At 44.8% G+C, this 25,123-nt stretch overlaps 1 protein-coding gene across 1 annotated transcript in view; it reads right to left on the bottom strand.

The window, feature by feature from the left end:
- Nucleotides 1-746: 746 nt before the first annotated feature.
- pip5kl1 (phosphatidylinositol-4-phosphate 5-kinase-like 1) overlaps nt 747-25,123 on the bottom strand; it is a 28,784-nt gene continuing 4,407 nt past the window's right edge. The window contains exons 2-9 of the mRNA XM_086187263.1: nt 11,474-11,524; nt 9,084-9,238; nt 8,044-8,168; nt 4,216-4,250; nt 4,058-4,113; nt 3,797-3,909; nt 3,549-3,711; nt 747-1,559 (exon numbers count right to left, since the gene is read on the bottom strand). Coding sequence (XP_086043389.1) covers nt 1,124-1,559; nt 3,549-3,711; nt 3,797-3,909; nt 4,058-4,113; nt 4,216-4,250; nt 8,044-8,168; nt 9,084-9,238; nt 11,474-11,524 — 1,134 coding nt within the window. The 3' untranslated portion in view covers nt 747-1,123. The remainder of the gene's footprint in view (nt 1,560-3,548; nt 3,712-3,796; nt 3,910-4,057; nt 4,114-4,215; nt 4,251-8,043; nt 8,169-9,083; nt 9,239-11,473; nt 11,525-25,123) is intronic.

The raw sequence follows: 25,123 nt of genomic DNA, 5'->3' as shown, positions 1-25,123 counted from the left end.
CCATCTCAACTGACTCCTCTCAACATGGAGGAGCAGCGGCTCTACACTGAGTCCCTCCTGAATGACGGAGCTTCTCACCCTGTCTCTAAGGGAGAGCCCAGCCTCCCTGAGGAGGAAACTCATTTCGGCCGCTTGTATTTGCGATCTTGTTCTTTCGGCCTCAGACTTGGGGGTGCTGATTCTCATCCCAGCCACTTCACATTCGGCTGCAGGAACTGGAGGTTGCGTCCAAAAAAGTTATGAACAGAACGGGTGACAAAGGGCAGCCTTGGTGGAGTCCAACCCTCGATGGGAACAAGTCCAACTTACTGCAATGTGAACCCGACTCTCACTCCTCTGGTACAGAGACTGAATTTTAAGGGGCCATCCACCCCATAGGGTGCTCCTGGGAACCCGGCCATAAGCCTTCTCCAAATCCACAAAGCACATGTGGACGAAAGTCTACTACATTTCTTTCTTAAGCCAGGACAGTATCATTCTATGCTTGACAGTATGATCTAACATATCTTATAATACTTCTGATGAGATGTAGTTTGGTCAGAGACTCTTTATACTTCAACAAATTTGTGTCCCTAAACCTGAAATTTGTATAAATATGACCCAGGTGTGAAAACGCTGGAGCTGTAAGACAGGACTGCCCTAGTGTGGGATTCAGCTGATTAGTTTCATTCATGTTTGTTGTTCAGAGTCACTGATTTAAGGATGAGAACACAAAGTGATTCACTATCTTAGTTTATTGTGTTAATTCTTAGTAAAACACAGTTCAATGGCACTTGCTATCAAGTTGTGTCACAGTACAGCAGCAGTCAGAGACATGGCGGTACACAGGGCGCTGAGGTGGCCAGTCAGACCAGCCGGCAGCAGTTTGTACATGCACCTCATTGACACAGAGGGCATCTTTGTTCGAGTACCTTTAAATTGCAGCACAAACTTTTGGTCAACACGAATGCGACTGAACAGACTTGAAGAAATGCAGGGTTGGAACCTCTCTTGCTGTATGTGTGTTAACTGTGATTGACAGTGCTGCTCAGACCTGTTTTAACATGCGTCCAAATCATTAGTGGACAGCTCTGACTACAGGTGTTAACATGCTCAGCCGGAGACTCCCCTACTTATCCAGACTCTACTTGGTATGGTCCTGCACCCACTGACGTAGCCTGAGGCAGTAAGTCTGTGGGCTGACAGTGGAGAAGGTCCGGCCTGGGTGTCTCAGCCTCTTCCACAAATGCTCCAACCGCTTCTTACAACTGTAAACTGTGAAAATGTCTATGATGCCGATGAAGTAGCGCTGATCAGGCCCATCAATAACATGCAGTGGATTCTTTAAGTTTGGCAATAAGCGTCGGTTTTGGGCCCTGAAGTCTGGCAGCTCAGTTGCATCACTGCCTGATCCTGCGAGCTCTTGGTACATTTGAGGAGTGCTGCCACCTGGAGCCTCTCCAGCCTGTGCTTGTTTCACACAACCACCATCCTCCTCTGATAGATGTAGACTGGGGGATTCGTCGGGGACTGCCCCCGGTACCCCCGCATGGACAGGACTGGAGCCTGCAGTCACAGACCTGAAACAGTTCATCAACAGCCAGAGTCAGCACAACAATACACATCTACACAGTTCACTAACTTTGTCAAATGTGTATGTGATCTAGGATAATATCTAAAACAAAACAGGTGATTAAGTAGATCATTTTTGGGCGCAAAATCTACGACAATGACTCATGACCTTTCGTCTGGTGACAAAACTGAACCCTCAAATCAAACAAGAGACATGCTCAGAAAAAAATCAAATCAGATATTTTGTTCAGCACGTTATCAAACAAAATCTCTGGTAAGACGTGCACGCACTCTGAGATGCTCATAATTACTTCAGCTTTGTTTTGATTTTTTTACATAGATTTGATTGATTTTATTGATTTTTACATAAACAAACAAGTGCTCTGCATTCACATAGGTATGTCAAAATACAAGAGAAAATATCACCTCAAATATCACCAATATCAACCTCTGTTAGTGTGTTCTGACCGTCTGTATCGCCAGTGAAGCAGGAGGTGACGGTCAAACCATACACTGGGTGCATTGGCCTGCTTCTTGTGTGAAATCCAAAGTTTGCCAAGTGCGCCACCTGTGCTGTCTGCCAAGTTGTGACACACCCCAATGGTGGGGAGTGAGGGTTTCTGTGCATTTGATTCACCAGTGCCACCTAGACATTGTGTTCTACATGCACAACATTTGTTACACATGTGTAACATAAGAAGACCTACCTAAAAGTCCCGGGAGCCATGTCTTCAAACCAACAGGAAGTCTGCTATTTTGAATTTTGTCTGTTATTTCTCACTATCTCCAGGTGTTGCACTTTAACAAACTCCTTCAAGAGGCAGAGCCTGATTCTTGCCATGAAAACCACAATTCTTACAAATCCCTTTGATAAGGAATTTCATCTGGTGTCCTTTGATTTAACTTTCTTGGTCTTATTCTCAGGATTTGTCTATAAGAATTAGAGCTGATCTGACCTGAGGCTGGGAGTGAACCTGCATGTCATGTAAGGTGTTAGTCATAGTGCCTGACATCACTAGTATGAGTGTTTATGAGGGTGGAACTCCGATGTTCTGGGGACGGCTGATTCAACCTTATCTAACAGCCAACCAAGTGTCCAGTGTAAACCATCTCTCTTCACTTTCATACTGGACTGCAATCCACTAATTTTCCCATCTTTTTTGCAGTTAGGTCCAAAATACTAATGCTAATTCTGCCTTTCTTGTATTTGGAGGCATGTGAAACATCTGATACTGTCAACATGCTAATTAGCATTGGCTTTGTGTTAGTAAACTCATTGTAAAGTGTAACACCCTATACGTCAACACGAGTGTCAACATGAATTGGCATTACCATGCTAATGCTAATGCTAATTTGGGGTTTTCTGAGCATTTGATTCCTAAAGTCTGAGTCCTATGAAGACTCCTAATTACAAGCAACATCTGCCATCGACCTGTGACAACACAAACGAGCTGGATGCGCTGGGGTGCAGGTCAGTCAGTGGATGTTTTGTTGCACTACCTGGTGGAATCAGGAAGTGACTTTTGCACCACACTCTGGACGTGTTAGCCCACTCCTTTGGAAGCGCACACTTGCAGCTGCTTGCAGGTTTCTAGTTATTATTACCATCCAGTGCTTTTTCTGTAATATGGCTATGTACCTGACATGTTGCTTTGTTTTTGCTCCTTCACGTCCAGTTCAAGATTCAGTGTCATGCCCAAACTAAAGCTCTCTTCTGTTGTGCTGCTGTGCAAATACAGCTGGCTTGGCTTCACGACCATCATAACAGGTGATCATTTATGTTTACAGTTATCAACATGTACAGTTGGGGTTATTTGTCAGCGAATAAATGCTAAAACTGTACAAGTAACAAGCTAAACCTTCCTCTTTTCCTTGCATAAACAGCAACCTCATCAGCTCAGTCGATTCAGAAACTCCTTGGGTTTGTGTGCTGATTCTTGATATTGAGTTTAATGGAAGCAAAACCCTTTGTAAAAAGTAACAGAACATATACTGACCGTTTGGTTCTCATGATTAAAGTGGCAAAGGAGAGATTCTGATGCCGCTCATCTTGGTGCAAAGGTTGGTGGGCTAGAAGAAGACTGTAGTCCAACACATTGAGCCTCCGCAGGAAGTGTGTGTCGATCTCCACCTGCCGCAAGAGCCAGGAACGTTGCCGGTCTGTGCACATACATATGGGTATAATATCACCATCAAGACGGCATTTCACCCACAGTCCATAAATGATTGCACTCTTTTCTCATACCTAGAGTGATGTACTGGCCTTCAAAGTTGAGGTCTTTAAGAACCACAATAATCTGGCTTCCCTCTGGTGCAGGTTCAGTCCAGCGACTCACCTCACAGCCCTTAATGTCATACCTGGCATCACAAAACACACCTTAAAGGCGTGGGGCTTGGACATAGATGGGCCCTTTTCATCACAACTGATATGATTTCCTGGTGCCCAGACTCTCAATTGGCAACCCTGTTCTGAACTGAAGAGAGAAGGTAAGTCTGCCAGCCTTACCTGGCATTGATTCGATCATCTGGATAAAACACACTCTGCATAACAATGAAGTATTTCTGAAAAGGACATGTAGACAAACGTTACAAACGTTTTGTGATGCTCAGCCACATTCCGTCATGACAATGCAACATAGACAATAGTAATGAGTTCATTTGTACCTTCCGCCTGTGAGGGATTTTGATCCAGTGAACACCTTGAAAAGACAATGAGAGGGCTCAAGTATATAACATGAAAAGTTGCTATGGCAACAATGTCAGGGGACATAAATATGACAGGCATGTTTTCAGTCACCTGCTCTATCTAAGTCCAGTATTCACATTGTTCTGACTGACTGGGGTTCAACTCCAGAGGTGAATCAATTTTCAGTTGCGTCTCGTGACGTCAGACTCGGACTCAACTTTTTGGACTTGCGAATAAGTTACTATAGTACAAAGATTTCACAAGCTCAATCTGGCTTCCTTCTTAATGCGCATGCATCATCATCCATGCACGATCTGCACCCACAGACCTCACTGTAAAATAACTGTACACTTTAGTGCAGGGTCACAACCCTCTGGACCTTGGACTGGTACCAGGCCTGGGGTTGTTTCAAGCCAGGCCATAGAACCCAAATGAAACAGGTTGCCCTGCATTCGGAGGCCATGCATTTTGTCATTCATGGGGTAGTGCTGGCTAGCAAGAGCCTGTCAGCTGAGCTTAAATAGTTGATGAATGACGTGGTTGAAATCACAAGTGGTGTAAAACACATGCACTGAACAAACTTGTTGTTTGAACACCTTTGTATGGACTTGCACAAGCAGTTCTTTCTACAAAGGGAGGTCTGATGGCTGTTGGTGGTGAAAGTCAAAGTCCTAGGCCAAATAAACACAGTATATGGGGGAGAGGAGACACCCCTGACAACTCTGATGTAAGCAGAGGTGGAGTGATAATTTCCCTGAGGCTCCCAAATCACACTGTAGTGGCATGGATGTGTGCTCTGCTTGTCACTTGGGGTTGTGTGTGTGTGTGTGTGTGTGTGTGTGTGTGTGTGTGTGTGTGTGTGTGTGTGTGTGTGTGTGTGTGTGTGTGTGTGGGCAGAGTTGGGTGTGCGGGTGTCACTGGGACCAAATGATTGTCTGATGAATGCCACCTGTGTCTGACTGGGAATTGTTTGCTTGGTGCAGAGAGGAGAGACAGGGGCCGATATTTTTGTTTACCGCAACGTAGCTGTTTTTTTTATCATCATGTTTCCTAGTTCTCCAAGTCCATAAAAATAAACACCCTCGAACTGGACGGACGGCTCCACGTCTCATCGTTGGGCTAAGCAGGTCAGACAAATCCCTGGATTCCCCTCTCAGTGACTAACTTGCTTTGAAGGTCATTACACACACTGATGCCAGTTAGATTCCCAGAGTAGTTTGGGCTGTATTGTGCTTTCACTGGGCTTCATACATCTCAACATGATTGTGTAGTAATGTGCAAAAATATGTGGTTCATCGACTTGAACAGTATTGCTTTTTCCCATGTACCGTCAGTGTTGGTACTTGATGACAGAGGGATGATGATGCAGTACATGCTAGGGGTTGCAAAGACAGTCAACTTTACTGCTCTCTGATGACATGATTGTGACATTAACAACATGGAGGCCTCACAGAAAACAACACGTGAGGAAGCCGGTTCATCGCAGCAAACCAGCAATGGTACACTGACGTGGAAATACTTTACTAAAGAAGAAAACTGTAATACTATCACACAAAATATGCAAGTCCATTCTGAAATACAACAAAAGTTCAAGTACCATGCACACTCATCTTAAAAGGCATCTGCTAATGCTTTCTGCTGAGGAACAATCCAAATCCTCTGGACAGTAATCAATTAGCGACGTCACCAAACGCCTTGCCGTGACAGGAAAAATACAGCTGCAAATCACAAATTTGCAAATGAATTTCGCTGTCAAAGATATAAAACCTTTAGCTGCAGTACATGGAGAAGGTTTCAGTGACTATTGCATTTTGTTGAACCTGGCTACGGTGTCCCATCTCATAACACACTGTGGAAAACTATTGAACACCACTATGACAGCCTGCATGAAAATACTGTGAAAGACGTGTGGTTCACAACTGTTCTATGGGCATCCTCCACGATGGAGCCGTACATCATGTAACTGCTCACTACCTCACTGATTGCCGTGCAGATCCATGACGCCAGAGAGAGATACTGCTGCTGACATTGCTGGCCGTCTAACTGAGATAATCAAGGAATGGGGCATACTGGAGTTTTGCACAGTCCATGATAATGCCAGCAACATGAACTCAGGCATGGAACTGTGTGAAATATTTCCTAAAGATCTGGTACTGTGCACTCAATGCAGTAAGGAGAGTTGTCAGCCACTTGCGCCCTGAGGAAGCGGCACGAGCAGCTTGGCATAAATGCCAACAATCTCCAGACTAACTGGTGGAACTACACAGTCGTCATGCTCCAGCAGCTGTTCGAGCAAAGGATCGGGGTGCAAACAGTCGCGGATGAAACAGTCACCAAACCAAGCGTCCAGACGTCACTCGCCATGTGAGCATCACAGTGGGAGCTGTTGGAACACCTGATTCCAGTTCTGCACCCCAGTGTTCCATCCCCATCATCACATGTATATCAGAACCCTGGTTCAAGCATCTTCAGTTCATCCCGGAGAGCAAAAGAGAGGCTGCCCAGAGCCACCTTAGCAGCCTGTTACGAGATGGGGGAGAGTGTTAACACTAGTGGCAACATGAATTGAGAATGAAATTAGACAGCTAACTTAATCAATTTCAAATTACAGTCTTTTGTTTTATTAACAACAATAGTAAACTTTATTTATAGGCACTTTCCAAACCAGTGCTTCACACAAGTAAACAACTTAGTTAAAACATGCGCAGCTATATGGTTAACTATTAATTTTCATTCTAGAGCGAAGATGCGGCTGATAACGAAGGTGAGCCAGCTCCGGGGCAAAAAAGCCAGGCTTGAGGTTGTGAGCAGCTTTTTGGGCCACCCTTTCAAAGCAGGAGGAAAGCGGGAACTTACTTCAGCCCAGCTGAAGAAGTCTGTGATTATTTCATGACATGCATTCCCATCATGGGGAACCCACTGCAGTGGTAGGCCCACAACCAGGACAGATTTCAGTGTTTGGCCAAGCTATGCAAAAGATACTTGGCTGCTCCTGCCACCAGCACCCCGATCGAGAGAATTTGTTCACTGGCTGGGAATACCACCATGCAACAGTGGGTGAGCCTGTTGCCTCTACTTGTTTGTTCCGTGTAATATTGCGTATGAGCCGTTTATTAGCATATGCATTAAATTTTGATAATACAGTTTGTCACTTGTTGCAAAGCAGTCCCTTCTCCTGTGGTTTTATACATGACATCATTAGTGACTATTTGAGGTTGACTCGACTTTCATCACATAACTGTTGACTTTAAAAAATCTGAAGGCGTGCAACCCCTAATACATGCTGTGAATTCTACAGCTATACAGTAACGATGCTGTGTTCTCAGCAGGCTGACAGCTGATGAGCCCTCGCTACCATCATCAGAGACTTGAGACTTGATTTCACACACTCTTGTACTCTTGTTTAGACCTGGTATGATCCATCCTGGTGTGATCTGATCACTTGTAGTCAGCTCTTCAATGATCAGATCTCTGGATACATTGACATGGTGTGTGTGCACACCTTGTATTGAAGCTGACCACTTGTGATCAAATCACTCAGGATGGATCTTAAAGCCAGGTGTGCACAGGGCCTTTTAGTAGGGGCGCTGTACAGTTTCATAAATGAGACCTGGATACTTCCCTCGGAGGTGGCGGAGACCAAAACAGTGAAAGGACAGCAAATGTTACAGATTGGGTCACCTTCAGAGGTGATACTATTGTTCTGTTCACATCTGCCCTTGGGGTTTGGTTGAGTTCTTTTAGTCTTAATATATCTCTGATATTCGTGTGTGTGTGAGTGTGTGCGTGTGTGTGTGTGTATATACCTAGGAACTTGACCAGCAGGGAATGGGGATATTTCCTCAGATGTTCCATGTAGATCTTTAGGTTGGCCAGAAGGAACCTGATTTCCCGTTTGTTCTGGGTCTTCAAAAAGAAACGTTTATCGTTCCTAGAGGTTTAAAAACACAAATTAAGTTGATCTTTAAGTCAAGTCGAGTCAGATTTAATTGTATTGCACCAAATCATAACAAAAGTTATCTCATGACACATTACAAGTAGAGCAGGTCCAGTACCACACTCCTTCAATGAACCTCCACCCAACAATTCTCCATGAACAAGCACATCCTGCAACAGCGGTGGCGAAAACCTTCTTTTTAACAGGAAGCAAAGTGGAACAGATCTAGGATCAGTGGGGACGGAGGTCTGCTTTGACTGGTTGGGGGGAAAGAGAGCAGGAGAGTGGGGCAGAGACAAAGACAGATAATGGAGGAAGACCAATGACATGTTCCAGTCTCTGTAGAAGGATGTGGTGGTCAATGGTATCAAAAGCTGCACTGAGATCTAATCAGACCAGCACAGAGACCAGTCCCTCATCTGATGCTAGTAGGAGGTCATTGGTAACTTTGACTAGTCCTGTTTCTGTGCTATGATGAACCTGAAACCTGACTGGAAATCCTCTAATAAGCTGCTGCTATGGAGAAGTCACAGAGCTGTTTAGCAACTGTTAAGGGATGAGTGGTAGTCAGGTATTTCATGGCATGTTGTATGACCTTGTGTGGTGCCCTACATCATTAAAGGCATTCATTGTCTTTGTTTTGAGCAAAACAAGAGTATATCTACACTGCAGTGAGCTGAGAGCAGCATGAGGAGTCCCCCCTCTGCTCTTTATAAAGGTGAATCTGTTTTAACAGGCTAGCAGTGGGTGTGATGCACATCGTTGCCTATCTGAGTCAAGTTATGGCTTACATACTCAAAGGTACATTTACAGTGTTGAGGTTTGGCAAAGATGGTTGAAGAAGCTTTTCCCATCATGAAACCAACCACAAGATGGTGCATGAGTTGCAGCTGTTGCCTGGTGACTCACGTCAGGAAGAAGTCGGCTTTGCTTTTGGAGTTGCTGATGAACTGGAGGTAGCAGTTATCGGAGCAGAGCGACTGCTGATACTCCTGCTCTGTCATTCCTAGAGACACTCGCAGACTGGCGAACACAGGGCCTGCAAACGTCTCCATGATGAAGTCCTGCGCACGCACGCACGCACACACACACACACACACACACACACAGATAAGGGCCCATAGAACAAAGGGAGTTCATGGAGGACTCTATTTCACCCAGCCATTTCACACTAGGATGCCAATCCTGCCCAGGACCCCCACAGTGACAATAAAACAAGGGAATCCCCCCCCCCCCCCGATGGTATCACACACTCAGTCTCTGACATCCCATACTCAACTCTTTTTCATGGTAGCAATACCAGAGCCTGAATCAGCTGTGTTAATGTGTTAAAGGTGCACTTAGCGCTCTGCTGCCTGACGTCACTCCAATTGACACTTGTTGTAAATACCAAATAAACACAGAGCAGGCTCACCCCTCCCTCCATGTTTCTGTGAATGTCATGAACGTGCATCGACATCGAAAGTGGACCTGTGCTGCGCTAACGTCGCTAAGATGAGTGCGCAAACTCCAACTGTTGGTTGAGAAAAGTCCTTCTACAATATCTTTACGATATTAGGTTATGAGTTACAGCTGATATATAGAGCTCATGGGATAGACTTGGAAATGAATGACTTTATTGGCAAGAGGGCTCAGGTGAGCAGTGCATGTATATATAACAACATATCTTCACCTTTACCTACCTACTAAGAACTTAGCCAACTGTGTTTTGGATAGGAAGCCCTTCTGTCGGTGGAGTTCCAACCACCTTTGAATCGATTCTCCAATGTAAATGTGGGTCTTTGTTCGTTCTTTCTCAACCCCTCTTCTTCTCAGCTAATATTCATCAGAGCATCTTTTCTTTGGTTGAGCCTAAGCCATTTCCCAAAGTGTATGTGTTGAGTTGTTAGACGCTGTCCAGCTATCTAGCAGCTAGCTTGCATCTTACTACGCTTCTTAATTGACTCTGCTTATTCCCCAATGTACGCATGCGTAACACCCCATCCCCTCACCCCATCCTCAACCATCTCGTCAGTGATTGGCTGGAATGTAGTTTGTTATGTTTATGTCCACATCCTGTGCACTCAGTGTTTGTTTGCCATTTGTGAGCCCTGTGTTGTCTCCAGAGACCAGACTTTTTCATAGTGTATTCAGGGGACAGGCAGCTAGCGGATCAAGGGGAGATGACCTTCGATTTGTGACAAAAATGAAATCATGCTTAAACCACGCAACAACACTTAATGCACCTCTAAGTAAGCACAAGTAGCTGCTCCACATGCATGCTACCTGACTCCAACTCTGCCAGCACAGCCGCACCAAGTTACCACGAAGCTGCTAACTTGACTTAGAGAACAAAGGAGAATCCTCCAGTTTTCCCCTGAACTCGATATGCTGACTCCAAAAGGACATATGCTGAACAGACAGCATCAAACCTCCGGACAACAACTCTTCCTTCTTCAGTTCATCAGGCTAAGTACCACTTGACCTGGTAACACCTGATCCGGTAACACCACTGGTCATGAACACAGCAGTCAGGACACAACATTATGTTTGAGGACAGTTAGACGGTCTGTTTCCCTATTGACTGTTGATGTACATGAAGTGTAGTTGTTGTTTAATCTCTAGAGTTGTCGTGATCACCAGCTGATAAGAATTTGGTGTTAGGTCTTTGCTTGCAAACGAATCACCCTCTTTCCTAACTTGGCACTGTGACCTACTCTAGTTGGTCTCCAGTCTGGAGGTGACTGGAGGAGTGGAGGTGAGATTCAAACATCACACTTCTCTTTGTCTCAGACCACGTGTGTTCATCTTTGCATTACGTACACATGCACGTACAGGGACAAAGACATGGGTTCTCACACACACCCTCCCATACACACACACACACACACACACACACACACACACACACACACACACACACACACACACACACACCTGCTCACACACACACACTTGCTTCCCAGTAGTTTAGTTCTTTAGTTAGACTGGTTAGGTTGAACTGTGAATTTGGCTTGTATGGTGTAAATATTAATTTAATTTTGTAAAAATCAATTCTAAATATTAATCAATGGCAAGTTAGTAGTTCTGTAATGTAGTTGGTGCTTCTCTGAGAGTGAATTGGCTATCTCCGTGTTTTCAGGGTGGTGTCCTAATGTGGCTTTCATGCAAGTTAAGCCCCACTAAATTGACACTTAGTTCTTATTTAAGTAACTATTAGATTATTTTTCAGAGCCAAAATAATTTGATCAGCACTGTTATGCACAACAGTGTAATTTACAGGAATAATACTGATCAGAAAGTATGATGTGTGCACCTACCTCATGAATTTGAGTCACCTCAAGTCTGAAGTCTTCGTCTGACAGTTGGTTCTAGAGGCACACACGTGGAAGACATCACAAACTTGATTACCACCAAGAAAAGTTATTGACCACAGGTTCACAGCTTCAACAACATCATATTTCCTACTGTGGGATTTCCTTTATTATTAAACTAGTAAATTAAGTATAAGTATATGCAATTATCTATATAAACTTTTGAAACTCTGAGTGAGATATTCAAAAACCCAGATTCAATGAATACATTCCTTGTGCCTTTGGTATTTCGGCTCATACAGATATGAAACGATAGTTGCAGGGTAGCATGTGAGAAGTCTCTGATCATGTGACAAGATCATAAGCAGAGGTGCATGCGACAGGCATAGTGACTAGTCAGGCCTTCCAAATACAGACATGTCAGGAAAGGGCGGAGTCGAGGAGCAGAGTATAGCTGTCTTATCACTTGACAGGGAGCCGGAGGGGTACGGGTCTCCTTTGTATCCTCTGGTGCTCTTGGAAAGGTTAAACATTCATTAAAAACGTTTGAAAAAAGTAGCCCATCTAGTAGCATAAGATGGCGAGTCGAACAACAAACAGAGGTGGTGGTGCCTGGCTCATTGCCCCCCTGGCTACAGGAGACGACAGGTCATACCAGAAACAGCTCCCCTACCTTTTTTGTCTACACTGCTGGTGACAATAAACATCTTGAAGGGCATCCAGCCCTCCAGGAAGATGTACGCACAGCCGACCATCTTCTGGAGTTGGATTATCCTTTTTTAAATATAGTCATATTTTTGGCATAGATGCCCTTATTTAACGGTAAACAAGGGAGGGGGGGGGGTGTGACATGCAGCAAAGGGCCCTCAGCCAGGATTTGAACCAGGGTCAGCTGCATATGTGACATGCCACTTGGCCACCTGAACAAGTCTGAAACTGATCATTTAATTCAGTGGTACTTCTGTTGGTGGAGTCTGTAACATTATGAAGTAGGCACACTGACACCGTGGCTATGTGTCTAATGGAATGCCTTTATTAGCGAACATGCACTCCCTAGTGGCAATAGTAAGCCACATCTCCCTTTCTAGAAAACCAATAATAACAAGTCCTATTTTATTTAAAGCTCTAAGTCAAAGATTACTGCTGAACATGTCATCCTATTAACCAACCTAAAACTAACAAGGCCATCATACCCTTGTATAACCATGTACCATAACATGTGCCAATATAAACATGGGGAAGCCATGTCAGTTGCAGTCATAGAGGAAGTCCCTTCACAGGGAATGGGGGATGGATGGAGGGCTGTTGTCCGGGGTTTGTTTGGGGGGGCGGAGTCAGAGTAGGCTAGAGTGAGGTGACGGCAGTTTCTCCTGTCTGTCTGACCCTGCACAATGACCTGCAAGGAGCAGTGATGAAGGTCGTCAACTTCTGTGATGCCTCTGATAGTTGAACCTGCCCAAACCCACACAGGGCATCCAGTTTGGTGAAGATCTTGTCTTTTGTCCCAATGTGTGCTCTATGGAGGGTAGCACATGGAACTCCCGCTGCACACTCTTATTTAAGGGGCTCAGGTTCATGCAGATCTGGACTGTGTCACGTGCTTCAGGGACTACCACCATCCCCGCACACCATTCTGTTGGTTCCTCCACATGGGTTATGATGTCCTCGTCCAGCAGGCGCCTAAGTTCTGTTTTGACCATCCCCAGCCGGTGCAATTGGCTGGGCCTCTGGCTTTAACTGAATGTGATATTCACCCTCCAGTTTCCCCATGCCTCTGAACAGGTTAGGGAAAGCTCCTTTGTCCTCCTGCACTAGGTCAGGAGACACTGCATGTGCCTGTGTTGGTCTAACCAACTGTCAGTGCTGTGAGAGCTGGGCGGCTTAATACAGGTCTAAGGAGGCCACGAACCACACAGATGTCCTGTTGTGTTGACCGTTCGTGGTGTAGCAGCTCAGTCTGGAGCACGCACTCACATCCAGAGGTGTTTGACTGGGGCCCTGGAGGACTTCGGCCGCGAGCAGAAGTGGGCCTGTTGACTGCTGGTGGTAGAGACTCACTGGTATCGTCCGCTCCAGTATCTATGTTTAAAAGGATGTCTTGGTTGAACAGGCTAAGTGTAGCTTTCCAAGGTTCGCCTGAGTCACTTCCAATAGAACCCAGAAATTCTATCTCAGGCACATAGCCCTCTTCCTCTAGCTCAGAAAGAGATTGTGACCTGCAGATGGACGCATAGTGGCCTTTTTTTCCTGGCACATCCTATAGAACACCTCTCTGGCTAGGCAGACTTGCCTCCCATGGGGACACTTTCCACGCCACGAACATGGTTTGGTCTCCGGGTTTGAGCTGCCCCATGTTCTGTCACTCCTTTGTGCAGGCCTGTTTGTTTCACTTTGTTTGGGTTTGATGTCTTTCGTGTGAACCGGTGTGACTGAGCTCTTGGATGTGTTATAGCCTCTGCCAGTTGTCCTGGCTCACTGTCAGTACCTAGCAGGCTTTGTTTCTTTATAGTTTCCTTCTGTATAGATATTTTTGCGTTTAGAGTGAGCCCTGCATCCATCTGCATCTTCTCAGACAGTGACCTGTCAGGGAGGCCAACTACTATTCTGTCTCTGATTAGCTCCTCACGTAAATTGCCATAGTCACGGTAGGCACTGAGCTCGTATGATGCAGTGATAAACTTGTCAACAGTCTCTCCATTTTCCTGTACTCTATTGTTGAATCTGGCTCTTTCAGAGATCACATTACGTTTGTAAACAAAGTGATAATCTACCTCCTTCCTGACTGTCATACACTTGAGTTGCTCTGCTGTAAGATTTCTGGAACAAAAAACAGACTCTGCTTCAGCACCCATAGAGTACAACAGCCTTTCCTAAGGTTGCTTATCTAAGCCTGATGCTCTCAAATCAGGTGATCTACTGGGGGCCATTCTTCTGGGAGACTGAAGTCAAATTCGGATCGAGGGTTTATTTGGAACAGTGCTTGTGCCATTGTGCTTGCTGCCTGTTGTTCCTGTTCTGGCATGGGGTCTGTCTGCTGCACACACTAGGTGACATGCAGTTAACACTAGGCTACTGTGTAGCTAGCTACTAGTATTAGCTTAGCTATTGGCCGAAGATGCCTTTCACCACAAAATGCTCAGATGCAGAGAATTCTTATTAGAACAATGTTATCAACACTCTTAAACAACGTCTGGCTGCATCTTAACATTCTGCTGCCATGCACTTCTGACACCACGTCACAATATGAAGGAGGCACATTAACACTTGTGAGACCTGCCTTCACCAGGCTACCAGAATCAGCACAAGAGGAGACAAAGTGTCCACACAAGGAGCTCAAGGTTTAACAAACGAGGTTTATTAGTGTACAGTTGTTTCTCTGAGGTACAACAAACAAGTAAGACGCTAATAAAAACGCACGGGGCGCAAAAACTAGAATTTGGAAAAACACCAAATCTAAACACGGGCAGCACTATAAGCTGAAGGAACGATAACAAAAAGGCGACCACCAGACGAACTCTGGGGTGAAATAAGAATTTGGGGGAAGAAAATAAATCAAGGCTGAGGAATCGCGAGCCAAATAGAACGGAAATCTAAGGAAATAAAAAAGGGTCAGCACTCAGCTGCTATTATCCAGCAAATGACTAACAAAAAAAACACAGAAATACTGGGTCTTGTAGCACACCTTAGTGGCTCAGGAGAAAGTGGAACGAAATCACACTTAGAAAAAGTAACAATCAACGAGGAGGTCTCTCTACTCAGACTAGAAAAATATAACAATGAAAAAACTAGAAAACAGCGACGAGGCAGCAAACTCGGAAAAAACGTACAAAAACGCACGGAAGGTGAGCAGGTCAGGACGACGGATGCTATTCAACATTCCGGCACATGGAAACAACCAGCTCAGACTTAAATACCTAGGGGGGTAATCAGGGAATGGATTCAGCTGGTGTTTCCTGTGTGCCGCAGAGTGACTGACAGAGGGAGCAGCCAATCACCAACCAACAGGGGCGGAGCTCGGAACTGGGTGGAGAGAGGGAAATAGCACAGGAATGCTGGATCATAACAACACTGTGGCTTTGGGTACACTGGAATGCCCTTATTAGCTAACAGTAAGTTAGAGTACAAAGAGTACAAAATGTTTCTTTTTCTCTTTCTTATCCTGGTAGGCCATCAGGAGCCAACATGATTGCTACTCTGTGGCTGCTTTCATTCCCCAACAACTGGAAACAATCAGCTTGGAAGGTTCAGCAGGGTTTGCACAAGTCCTGGATTTATGGATCTGATGGAGGTGGGATGCTACTAGTGGTTTGAGGCAGGTGGTAGAGGCCAAGCCAGTGCAGCGCCAATCTTTCCTGAAAGGGGGTTTTGGTGGAGAGTGGATTGCCAGGTGGCCTAGTTGCATCCTCCAAGCACTCCAAGGACTTAGACAGGCTACTGTTGCTTGCCAAATGACAGGAGGCTGCAGATGCGAAGATGCTGCACCTCAAGGTCACGTTTGTGCTGTATGTTTGCTTCGTAAACGTCACGGTCAAAATCAAAACCCTAACATCCACTCATTGGCAACTCTAACATTGTCTAGTTGGTTTTAGGGACATGGTTGGAGGTGGATGCCAGACCAGAATTAGAGTCCATTGTCAACCGAAGAGTCATTCTGTCCAGCTTGATAGTCCAACAGGTCCAGCGGCAGCTTGGAAAGCTTGCTGGTCTGCCAGTGACATGTTTGAGTAAAGCACCTTGCTGGAAATTAGCTACTTTTAAAGGGTGATTTGTATTTTCAGCCATTCACTGTGATAACATGACGTGATGAAAGAAAAAGCCCCACACTGAAGTCTTCAGTGGAGAGATGCAACCAGGCAGCAGCAGAGTTTGAGAAAATAGCAGAGCTGAGCATGGGAACACCCAGGGAGCAGTGAGAGGAATGGTTGCATTCACTCTGAATCACCAGTCACAAGGCAGCACAGGCATGTGCTGCTCACACTCTGTTGACTCAGCAGCTTGTTACACTCCTGTTGTGTTGTACTAGCAGTCCCAAACACACACACACACACACACACACACACACACACACACACACACACACACACACACACACACACACACACACACATTAAGAGCCCATGATACATAGGGAGTACATATTGTAATTATGTCTCTGTGAGGACCTTCAAAAAATTAAACTCAACCTTGAACCTCATAACTAAATGCCTGACCCTAACCCTGACCCTTGACCTCAAACCATAACCTAATTTTAACCCCAACTCTAAAACCAAGTCTTGACCTACAAACATTCCTGTGAAGAAATGAGCACTCACAATGTCCTCACTCTCAAAATTTTTCTAACTCTGTGGTTTAAATTTGTACTCACTATTTAGCAAATAAAACAACATACACATGCATGCTTCTAGAAGTTCAGCATTCCAGATGGCTTTGTTTTGAGTCCTGAGGGTTCACATGACCTGTCTGATCTTCCTTAGAATCAAAATCAGAATACTTTTTTCATCCCCAAGGGAAATTCTGCTCATAACAGTGCTCCACTCAACAACAATAAAACAGGAATGAAGAGAGCACGTGGCACAGGACATTTTTATATGTACGATATGATTATTTCCTCCACAGTTGTCAGTGGAACCCAACAGTGAGTGTTGCCTTCTTGAACTTTTACAGCAGCCTGCCTTAGGCATTGTCTTAGTCCCTGGGACTCAAATTGTACCGTCTAGTTAGGTTTGCCTGGGTCATCACCGATGGAGACCTTGGTATCTCTGACCACCCCTTCCACTATGAAGGGGTTTCAAGATTCACCTGTCTTGGTTGTCTTCTGGGGACACATGATGCTCTCCTGCAGTGTTCCAAGTAGCTGCTTGGGGCAATAGTTGTCAGAATTGTCATGTTCATATCTCATCCATATATGCCCCCTGACAGGTGGAACCTAGCCATGAGAACAAATTTAATATTCCTTCATCTCTGTTTTCAAAATCATCTTTAAAAAAATTTTGGAAGAAGGATTCCAAGTCCACACATAGGGATGCAAAATTAGTGATTTTACGGGTTAAACAAATAAAAAAAAAAACACCAATACATGTGGTTCACCACCCTTCATCAGGGTGTTGGTAACAAAGAGTCAAGGCATAATTATAGTTGGATAGATTTCAGCTGTGCCACGCAGGCACTTGCAACACATTTGTTAGGCCACTAGAGGCAGATATTGTAGACAAATCTGATGCAGGTCAACAAACAAATACAAGTCAAGTCGAGTCAGTTTCATTTGTACGGCGCCAAATCACAACAAAGTTCTCTCATGACTCTGTCCAAGTAGAGCAGGTCCAGTACCACTCCTTCAATGAACCTCCACCCAACAATTCTCCATCAGCAAGCACATCCTGCAACAGCAGCCACCAAAACCTTCCTTTTAACAGGCAGGAACGTCGAGCAGACCCAGGATCAGTGGGGACGGCCTTCTGCTTTGACCGGTTCGGGGGGAAAGAGAGCAGGAGAGCGGGGCAGAGACAAAGACAGATAATGGAGGAAGACAGATATACAGAAGGAAAGAGTGGGACAGAGATAAAGAGAGATAAAGAGAGAGAGACTGATGGACAGACAGGGACGTGAGCAGGTGGAGCTACAGGTGACAGCTGGAGCCTCTTCAGGTCTGTAGCCTCCTCCAGCTGCACCCAGGATCTGGGATGAGGGGAACCCGAAGGCTTCGGAGAAGAAGACGAGTTAGTGATACGTATGAGTATGATTTATATATGACACATATAGGAGGACAGAGAGAGAAGAGAGGAGTAGAAAGAAGCCCAGTGCAACATGGGAGATCCCCAGCAGTCTGAGCCTATAGCAGCAGATCTAAGGGCCAGCCTAAGCAGTCCTGACTATAAGCCTGATCAACAAGGAAGGTCTTTAGTCTGCTCTTAAACCTAGAGAGGGGGTCTGCATCCCAGACCAAAACTGGGAGACGGTTCCACAGGAGGGGAGCCTGATAGCTGAAGGTTCTGGCTCCCAGTCTACTGTTAGAACTCTAGGAACCACCAGTAACCCTGCATCCTGGGAGTGAAGGGTTCCAGCTGGATAATAGGGAACTAGGAGCTCTGTCAGGGATGAAGGAGCCTGATTGTTGAGGACTTTGTATGTTAGAAGGAGAATTTTGAATTCTATTCTAAATTTGACAGGGAGCCATGCAGAGAAGCAGTCCAGGAGAGACATGGTCTCTTCTACCAGTTCTAGTCAACACGCGGGCAGCAGCATTCTGGACCAGCTGGAGAGTCTTTAGGGACCTACTGGTGCAGCCTGATAGGAGGGAATTGCAGTAATCCAGCCTGGAAGTGACAAAGGCAGGGACTAGTTTTTCTGCATCTTTTTGAGACAGGATGTGTCTGATCTTAGCAATGTTTCGTAAATGAAAGAAAGCAGTCCTAGAAATTTGCTTAATGTGGGCATTAAAGGACAGATCCTGATCGAAAAGAACTCCTAGGTTCCTTACGGTCGTGCTGGGGCCCAAGGTAATACCTTCCAGGGTACCTGTCTCATTAGATAGGGTGTCTCTAAGGTGTTTTGGGCCCAGGACAATGACTTCAGTTTATCAGAGTTTAATGAAAGGAAATTATGGGTCATCCAAGTTTTTATCTCCTTTAGACAGGCCTCCAGTTTAGTCAGCTGATTTATTTCATGTGGATGCATTGATAAGTACAGCTGTGAGTCTTCAGCATAGCAGTGAAAATTAATAGAGTGTTTCCTAATAATGTGACCGAGAGGAAGCAGGTAAAGTTGCTGTTTGCTGTTTCTGTGCAATGATGAATCCTGAAACCTGACTAGAAATCCTCTAATAAGCTGTTGCTATGGAGACGTCACACAGCTGTTTAGCAACTGCTTTCTCCAGAATTTTGGAGAGGAATGGAAAATTTGATATTGGTCTGTAGTTGGTAGAACTTCTGGATCCAGGGTTGCTTTTTTGAGAAGGGGTCTAATTCCTGCTACTTTAAAGGACTGAGGGACGTAACCAGATACCTGCGACACATTGATCATATCTAAGAGAGAGGCGCTAACGAGGGGTAGAGAGTCCTTTAGCAGCTTAGTTGGGATGGAGTCTAGGAGACAGGTGGAGGTTTAGAGGAGGAAATTATTGAACTGAGCTCATCAAGGCTAACAGTAGAAAAACTGTCAAAGTGTACGTCTGGTCCTCCAGCAGCCTCTAAGGCCTCTGAGGCTATAGGTGCCATGTTGTCAGCTGATGGCAGGAGGAGGAGAATTTTGTTTCTAATAAGGACAATTGTATATATATATACATGTATACATGAAAATGTATACATGTGAAGCACTTTTGCGCTTCCTATGGACTTTTCCTTAATTAAGTCTAAATTCTTGCTTGTGTTGTACGTCGCTTTGGACAAAAGCGTCTGCTAAATGAAATTGTAGAATTGTATATATGCATATATATATGTATATCCTATACAGAAACAGGAATGCTAGGTTCAGTAGAGCTGTGGCTCTCTGTCAGTCTGGCTCCAGTCCTGAAGAGGAACCTGGGTTGTTCTTGTGTTCCTCTATTAGTGCTGAGTAGTCGGCTGCTCTGGTTCTACGAAGGGCTTTCCTTTAGCTTTTAAGGCTGTCTTGCCAGACTACATGTGACTCCTCCAGTTTGGAGGAGCGCCATATTCTTTCTAGTTTCTGAGTTTTTGTTGAAGCTGTCTGGTTTCAGAATTGTACCAAGGTGCTTGTTTCCTTGGATTTGAAGTTTTCTTTTTTTAATGGGGCAAATGAGTCCAAAGTTGTTCTTAAGGTGCCTGCTGCACTTTGATAAAATGATCAATTTGGGAGGGACTAAGGTTGACAACATTTTCCTCTGTAACAATGGGACATGACACTGAATTTAGCACCAATGGAATTGCTTCCTTAAATCCAGGTGTGGCCTGATCAGACAAACATCTGGAAACCACCGTTTTCCTGAGTGGAGTGTAGTTGATTAGTGCAAATTCAAAAGTGATGAACTGATGGTCTGATAAAAGTGTTCCGTGGAAATACAACTAGATGTTCAGCTTCAGTTCCACATGTTAGGAGGAGGTGGAGGGTGTGGTTGAGACAGTGAGTCGGTTCATGGACAGACTGATGGAAACCAACTGAGTCTAGAAGAGAGAGAAATGCAGCACCAGACTGTGGTTATCAACATCCTCATGAACATTGAAGTCTCCTACAATCATGACTTGATCTGATTTAGAACTAAACTGATAGAAACTCTGAGAATTCAGATCAGAATTCAGAGTCAGGACCAGGAGGACAGGACACAATGATAAATAAGAGTGGCTGTAGAGTTTTCCAGGTTGGATGAGACAAATTGAGAATCAGGCTTTCAAATGAATTGAAACTTATTTTGGGTTTGGGATTTATTACTAAACTTCTGTCAAAAGTGGCAGCAACTCCACCTCCTGGGCCAGAGCCTTGGGGAATGAGAGTGTGAATGTGACTGGAGGAGTGGGTTCATTCAGACTAGCATCCTCATCATCACCAGCCAGGTTTCAGTACAACAACACAACAAGACAAAATCAAGGTGAAATCCCCAATTGGAAAAATAGTATTGACATCATTCCAAATATTCACATTTCGTTCAAGAGTATTAAACTCCACATGAAAAAGCCAATAAATATGAGTAAGTTATACATCACAATTCATAGCCAAGGGTAACTTATCCAGCAAAACAGATTTCTGCACTCACTGGCCAGCACCGGAGATGTGAGCGCCACATGGCATCTTAGCACAATCTAGACTGATATTGAAATATAGCAATAAACGAGCAAACATAATAGGGTCGACCCTAATCAGGTCTACACTGGATTACTGGATTGAAAATTGGCAGCAATTAGGCTCAAGTATTTGTATTCTCAGTCATCCAGGTCATCGTTATTATCAAGAATAATCAATTTCGGCAACTTTCACTTACAAGAGGTGAGTCCAGTTGCTTTACTTACAAGAGGTGAGTCCAGTTCCCTAAATTGATTATTCCTAAGAATTAAGTTCAAGAAAAAAAATATGCTGTGTGGTAGAAACATTTTACTGTTCGTGAGTTCTGTGACATTTTATGATTTAAAGTGAACTAAGTTTGAGCTTCCAAACAGCTGGTGCAGCAGTATGCAGTAGTTATGTGTTCTACCCTGCAGCTACATGTTTTTGCTTGTATAGGCTAATATCTACACAATAATTGTCCTGATACACTCAGGAAATAGCTGCAGAAGCCCCCAGCTGCTGGAGAAGAAACATCTGATCTCCATCTACACCACCCTCTGAAGCAGGTCAGTTCAAATGTTCACTTGTGGTCTCTGTGTAAGTTAACTGATAGCACTGCTATGTTGTTATCATTACTATTGTTGTTGTTGTTCTTATTGTTGAATGTTACAATCACACCTTGTTACAAATTAAATGTAGGTTTTTGCCAAATTAAATTAAGTTTGTTTGTACAGTGCTATTTTATATGCGTATGTGGGGGTTAGGGGAGGACATTTTGGCTCATGTCTTGACGGGGCTGTTTGTAGGTCAAGAATTCGCTTTTTTGTTGAGTTGGGGTTAAAATTAGGTTGTGGTTTGAGGTCAAGGGTCAGGGTTAGGGTCAGGCATTTAGTTATAAAGGTCAAGGTTGAGTTTAATTTTTTTGAAGGTCCTCACAGAGACATAATTAGGGCCTGAGCCAGAAGGTACTTCTGGCGAAGACCCTATTATGTTTGCTCGGCAGAGCAACACATTAGCAGCACTAAAAACACTAAAAACACACACTAAACAGTGTCCCAGGCCCCCCCAACACCCATGAGGCAACTGGGCCAGACGGCCTGGAGCCAGTTTTCACATACACACCCATTCAAAACCTGGTACTGGACTGTTCTTGCTCTCAATGAGTGCGCGCTATATGCGCATAATGCGCATAATCTAATTTGACCCCCTGAACATGCATGAAATTCGCTGAAATTCGGCACAATCGTTCAGTATGTCTCAACATTCACTAATCAAAAACAAAAACGCCACAAAAGTCTATAGCGCCACCTAGGGAGCCACACAAAAAAAAGATAATTTTTTTTAATTTCGCGCGCTATAACTCCTCACACAAAACTCCCACAAACATGGGACCAACACCGTTGGACTCGTCTCATCAAGACGAACAATTCTTACACTCTGACCCCTCACCTATCTCCAACAGAATGTCCACAAATTGGACAAAACTGTCAAAATCAGGACTTTTTTTACTCCCCGAACAAAATCTATCTCCTCCTAAACCGTAAATGCCAGGGCTTCCAAACTTTCACACATTACTCTCCCAACTGTGCTGATTAAAAGTTCAGTAAGAATAATATACTACGCGCTCGGTTCCCATTTTATAAGCCCTCAAAGTCGGGGAGACACGTTTCACGCTTACAATGGAAGTCAATGGGGAGGCCGTGTCCTCTCATGGTGCATACTCTCGAACAAATGCTTCTCACGTCTATACCATACATCGCACAGCTTTTAAAAACATATCACTGTATTCCTGACAAAAATCCCTACAAAAATATGGTATTTTGTGTTACTTTCGACCAACGTAGGCCGAGTTATTCAGCTTTTACACACTACATTTCTCTTAATCCTCCACTCTCTCCACTCTAGCACAGATCAAAGAAAGTGCAGCGGGGGAGGGGTTCTTAAAGGGCCAGCTGGCAGCTCTGCTCTCAGCTCTACTCTGAGCTCTGACAGAGATGGCAGAGATTTGTTTACTGTAGTCATGGAAACCACAATTGGCGCTTCTCTGCCCTCATGTACATACTCTCAAACAAACACTTGTAGCTTCTAAACTAAAACACTCACACCTTCAGAAAACACACCGTTGAATTCCTGAGAAAAAACTCTACGAACTGATGTCTTTACATTACACTTTTGACCAACATATGCAGAGTTATGACTGTGTTTGTCAGTAAAACTGCCAAATCCTCCTCTGCTCTCCACTCTGACAGAGATGGCAGAGAGCGAGCAGAGAAGGGAGGGGCTCTTAAAGGGCCGGCTCTCAGCTCTGCACTCACACTGTGCAGCGCACTGAGGCTCGTATCTCCTCAACTACAAGGCCTAGGGATTTGCCGATTACACCGTTGGATTCGGGCCGGTGTCAAGGATGTGGCCATAGGCCGCGCGGGGGCTCAGGCCCTAACAACGCTGCTTGCAGCTTTAATTACAATATGTACTCCCTATGTATCATGGGCTCTTAATGTGTGTGTGTGTGTGTGTGTGTGTGTGTGTGTGTGTGTGTGTGTGTGTGTGTGTGTGTGTGTGTGTGTGTTTGGGACTGCTAGTACAACACAACAGGAGTGTAACAAGCTGCTGAGTCAACAGAGTGTGAGCAGCACATGCCTGGGCTGCCTTGTGACTGGTGATTCAGAGTGAATGCAACCATTCCTCTCACTGCTCCCTGGGTGTTCCCATGCTCAGCTCTGCTATTTTCTCAAACTCTGCTGCTGCCTGGTTGCATCTCTCCACTGAAGACTTCAGTGTGGGGCTTTTTCTTTCATCACGTCATGTTATCACAGTGAATGGCTGAAAATACAAATCACCCTTTAAAAGTAGCTAATTTCCAGCAAGGTGCTTTACTCAAACATGTCACTGGCAGACCAGCAAGCTTTCCAAGCTGCCGCTGGACCTGTTGGACCTGTTGGACCTGTTGGAGTCATTCTGTCCAGCTTTCAAGCTGGACAGAATGACTCTTCGGTTGACAATGGACTCTAATTCTGGTCTGGCATCCACCTCCAACCATGTCCCTAAAACCAACTAGACAATGTTAGAGTTGCCAATGAGTGGATGTTAGGGTTTTGATTTTGACAGTGACGTTTACGAAGCAAACATACAGCACTAACGTGACCTTGAGGTGCAGCATCTTCGCATCTGCAGCCTCCTGTCATTTGGCAAGCAACAGTAGCCTGTCTAAGTCCTTGGAGTGCTTGGAGGATGCAACTAGGCCACCTGGCAATCCACTCTCCACCAAAACCCCCTTTCAGGAAAGATTGGCGCTGCACTGGCTTGGCCTCTACCACCTGCCTCAAACCACTAGTAGCATCCCACCTCCATCAGATCCATAAATCCAGGACTTGTGCAAACCCTGCTGAACCTTCCAAGCTGATTGTTTCCAGTTGTTGGGGAATGAAAGCAGCCACAGAGTAGCAATCATGTTGGCTCCTGATGGCCTACCAGGATAAGAAAGAGAACAAGAAACATTTTGTACTCTTTGTACTCTAACTTACTGTTAGCTAATAAGGGCATTCCAGTGTACCCAAAGCCACAGTGTTGTTATGATCCAGCATTCCTGTGCTATTTCCCTCTCTCCACCCAGTTCCGAGCTCCGCCCCTGTTGGTTGGTGATTGGCTGCTCCCTCTGTCAGTCACTCTGCGGCACACAGGAAACACCAGCTGAATCCATTCCCTGATTACCCCCCTAGGTATTTAAGTCTGAGCTGGTTGTTTCCATGTGCCGGAATGTTGAATAGCATCCGTCGTCCTGACCGGCTCACCTTCCATGCGTTTTTGTACGTTTTTTCCGAGTTTGCTGCCTCGTCGCTGTTTTCTAGTTTTTTCATTGTTATATTTTTCTAGTCTGAGTAGAGAGACCTCCTCGTTGATTGTTACTTTTTCTAAGTGTGATTTCGCTCCACTTTCTCCTGAGCC

Source organism: Aulostomus chinensis, chromosome 19, assembly GCF_037954235.1.
Source record: "Aulostomus chinensis isolate RoL2024-O1b breed Wild chromosome 19, RoL_Achi_v1.0, whole genome shotgun sequence".
NCBI lineage: Eukaryota > Metazoa > Chordata > Actinopteri > Syngnathiformes > Aulostomidae > Aulostomus > Aulostomus chinensis.
Note: the sequence above shows the minus strand (reverse complement) of the source record. Positions and strands in the feature narration are given on the sequence as shown.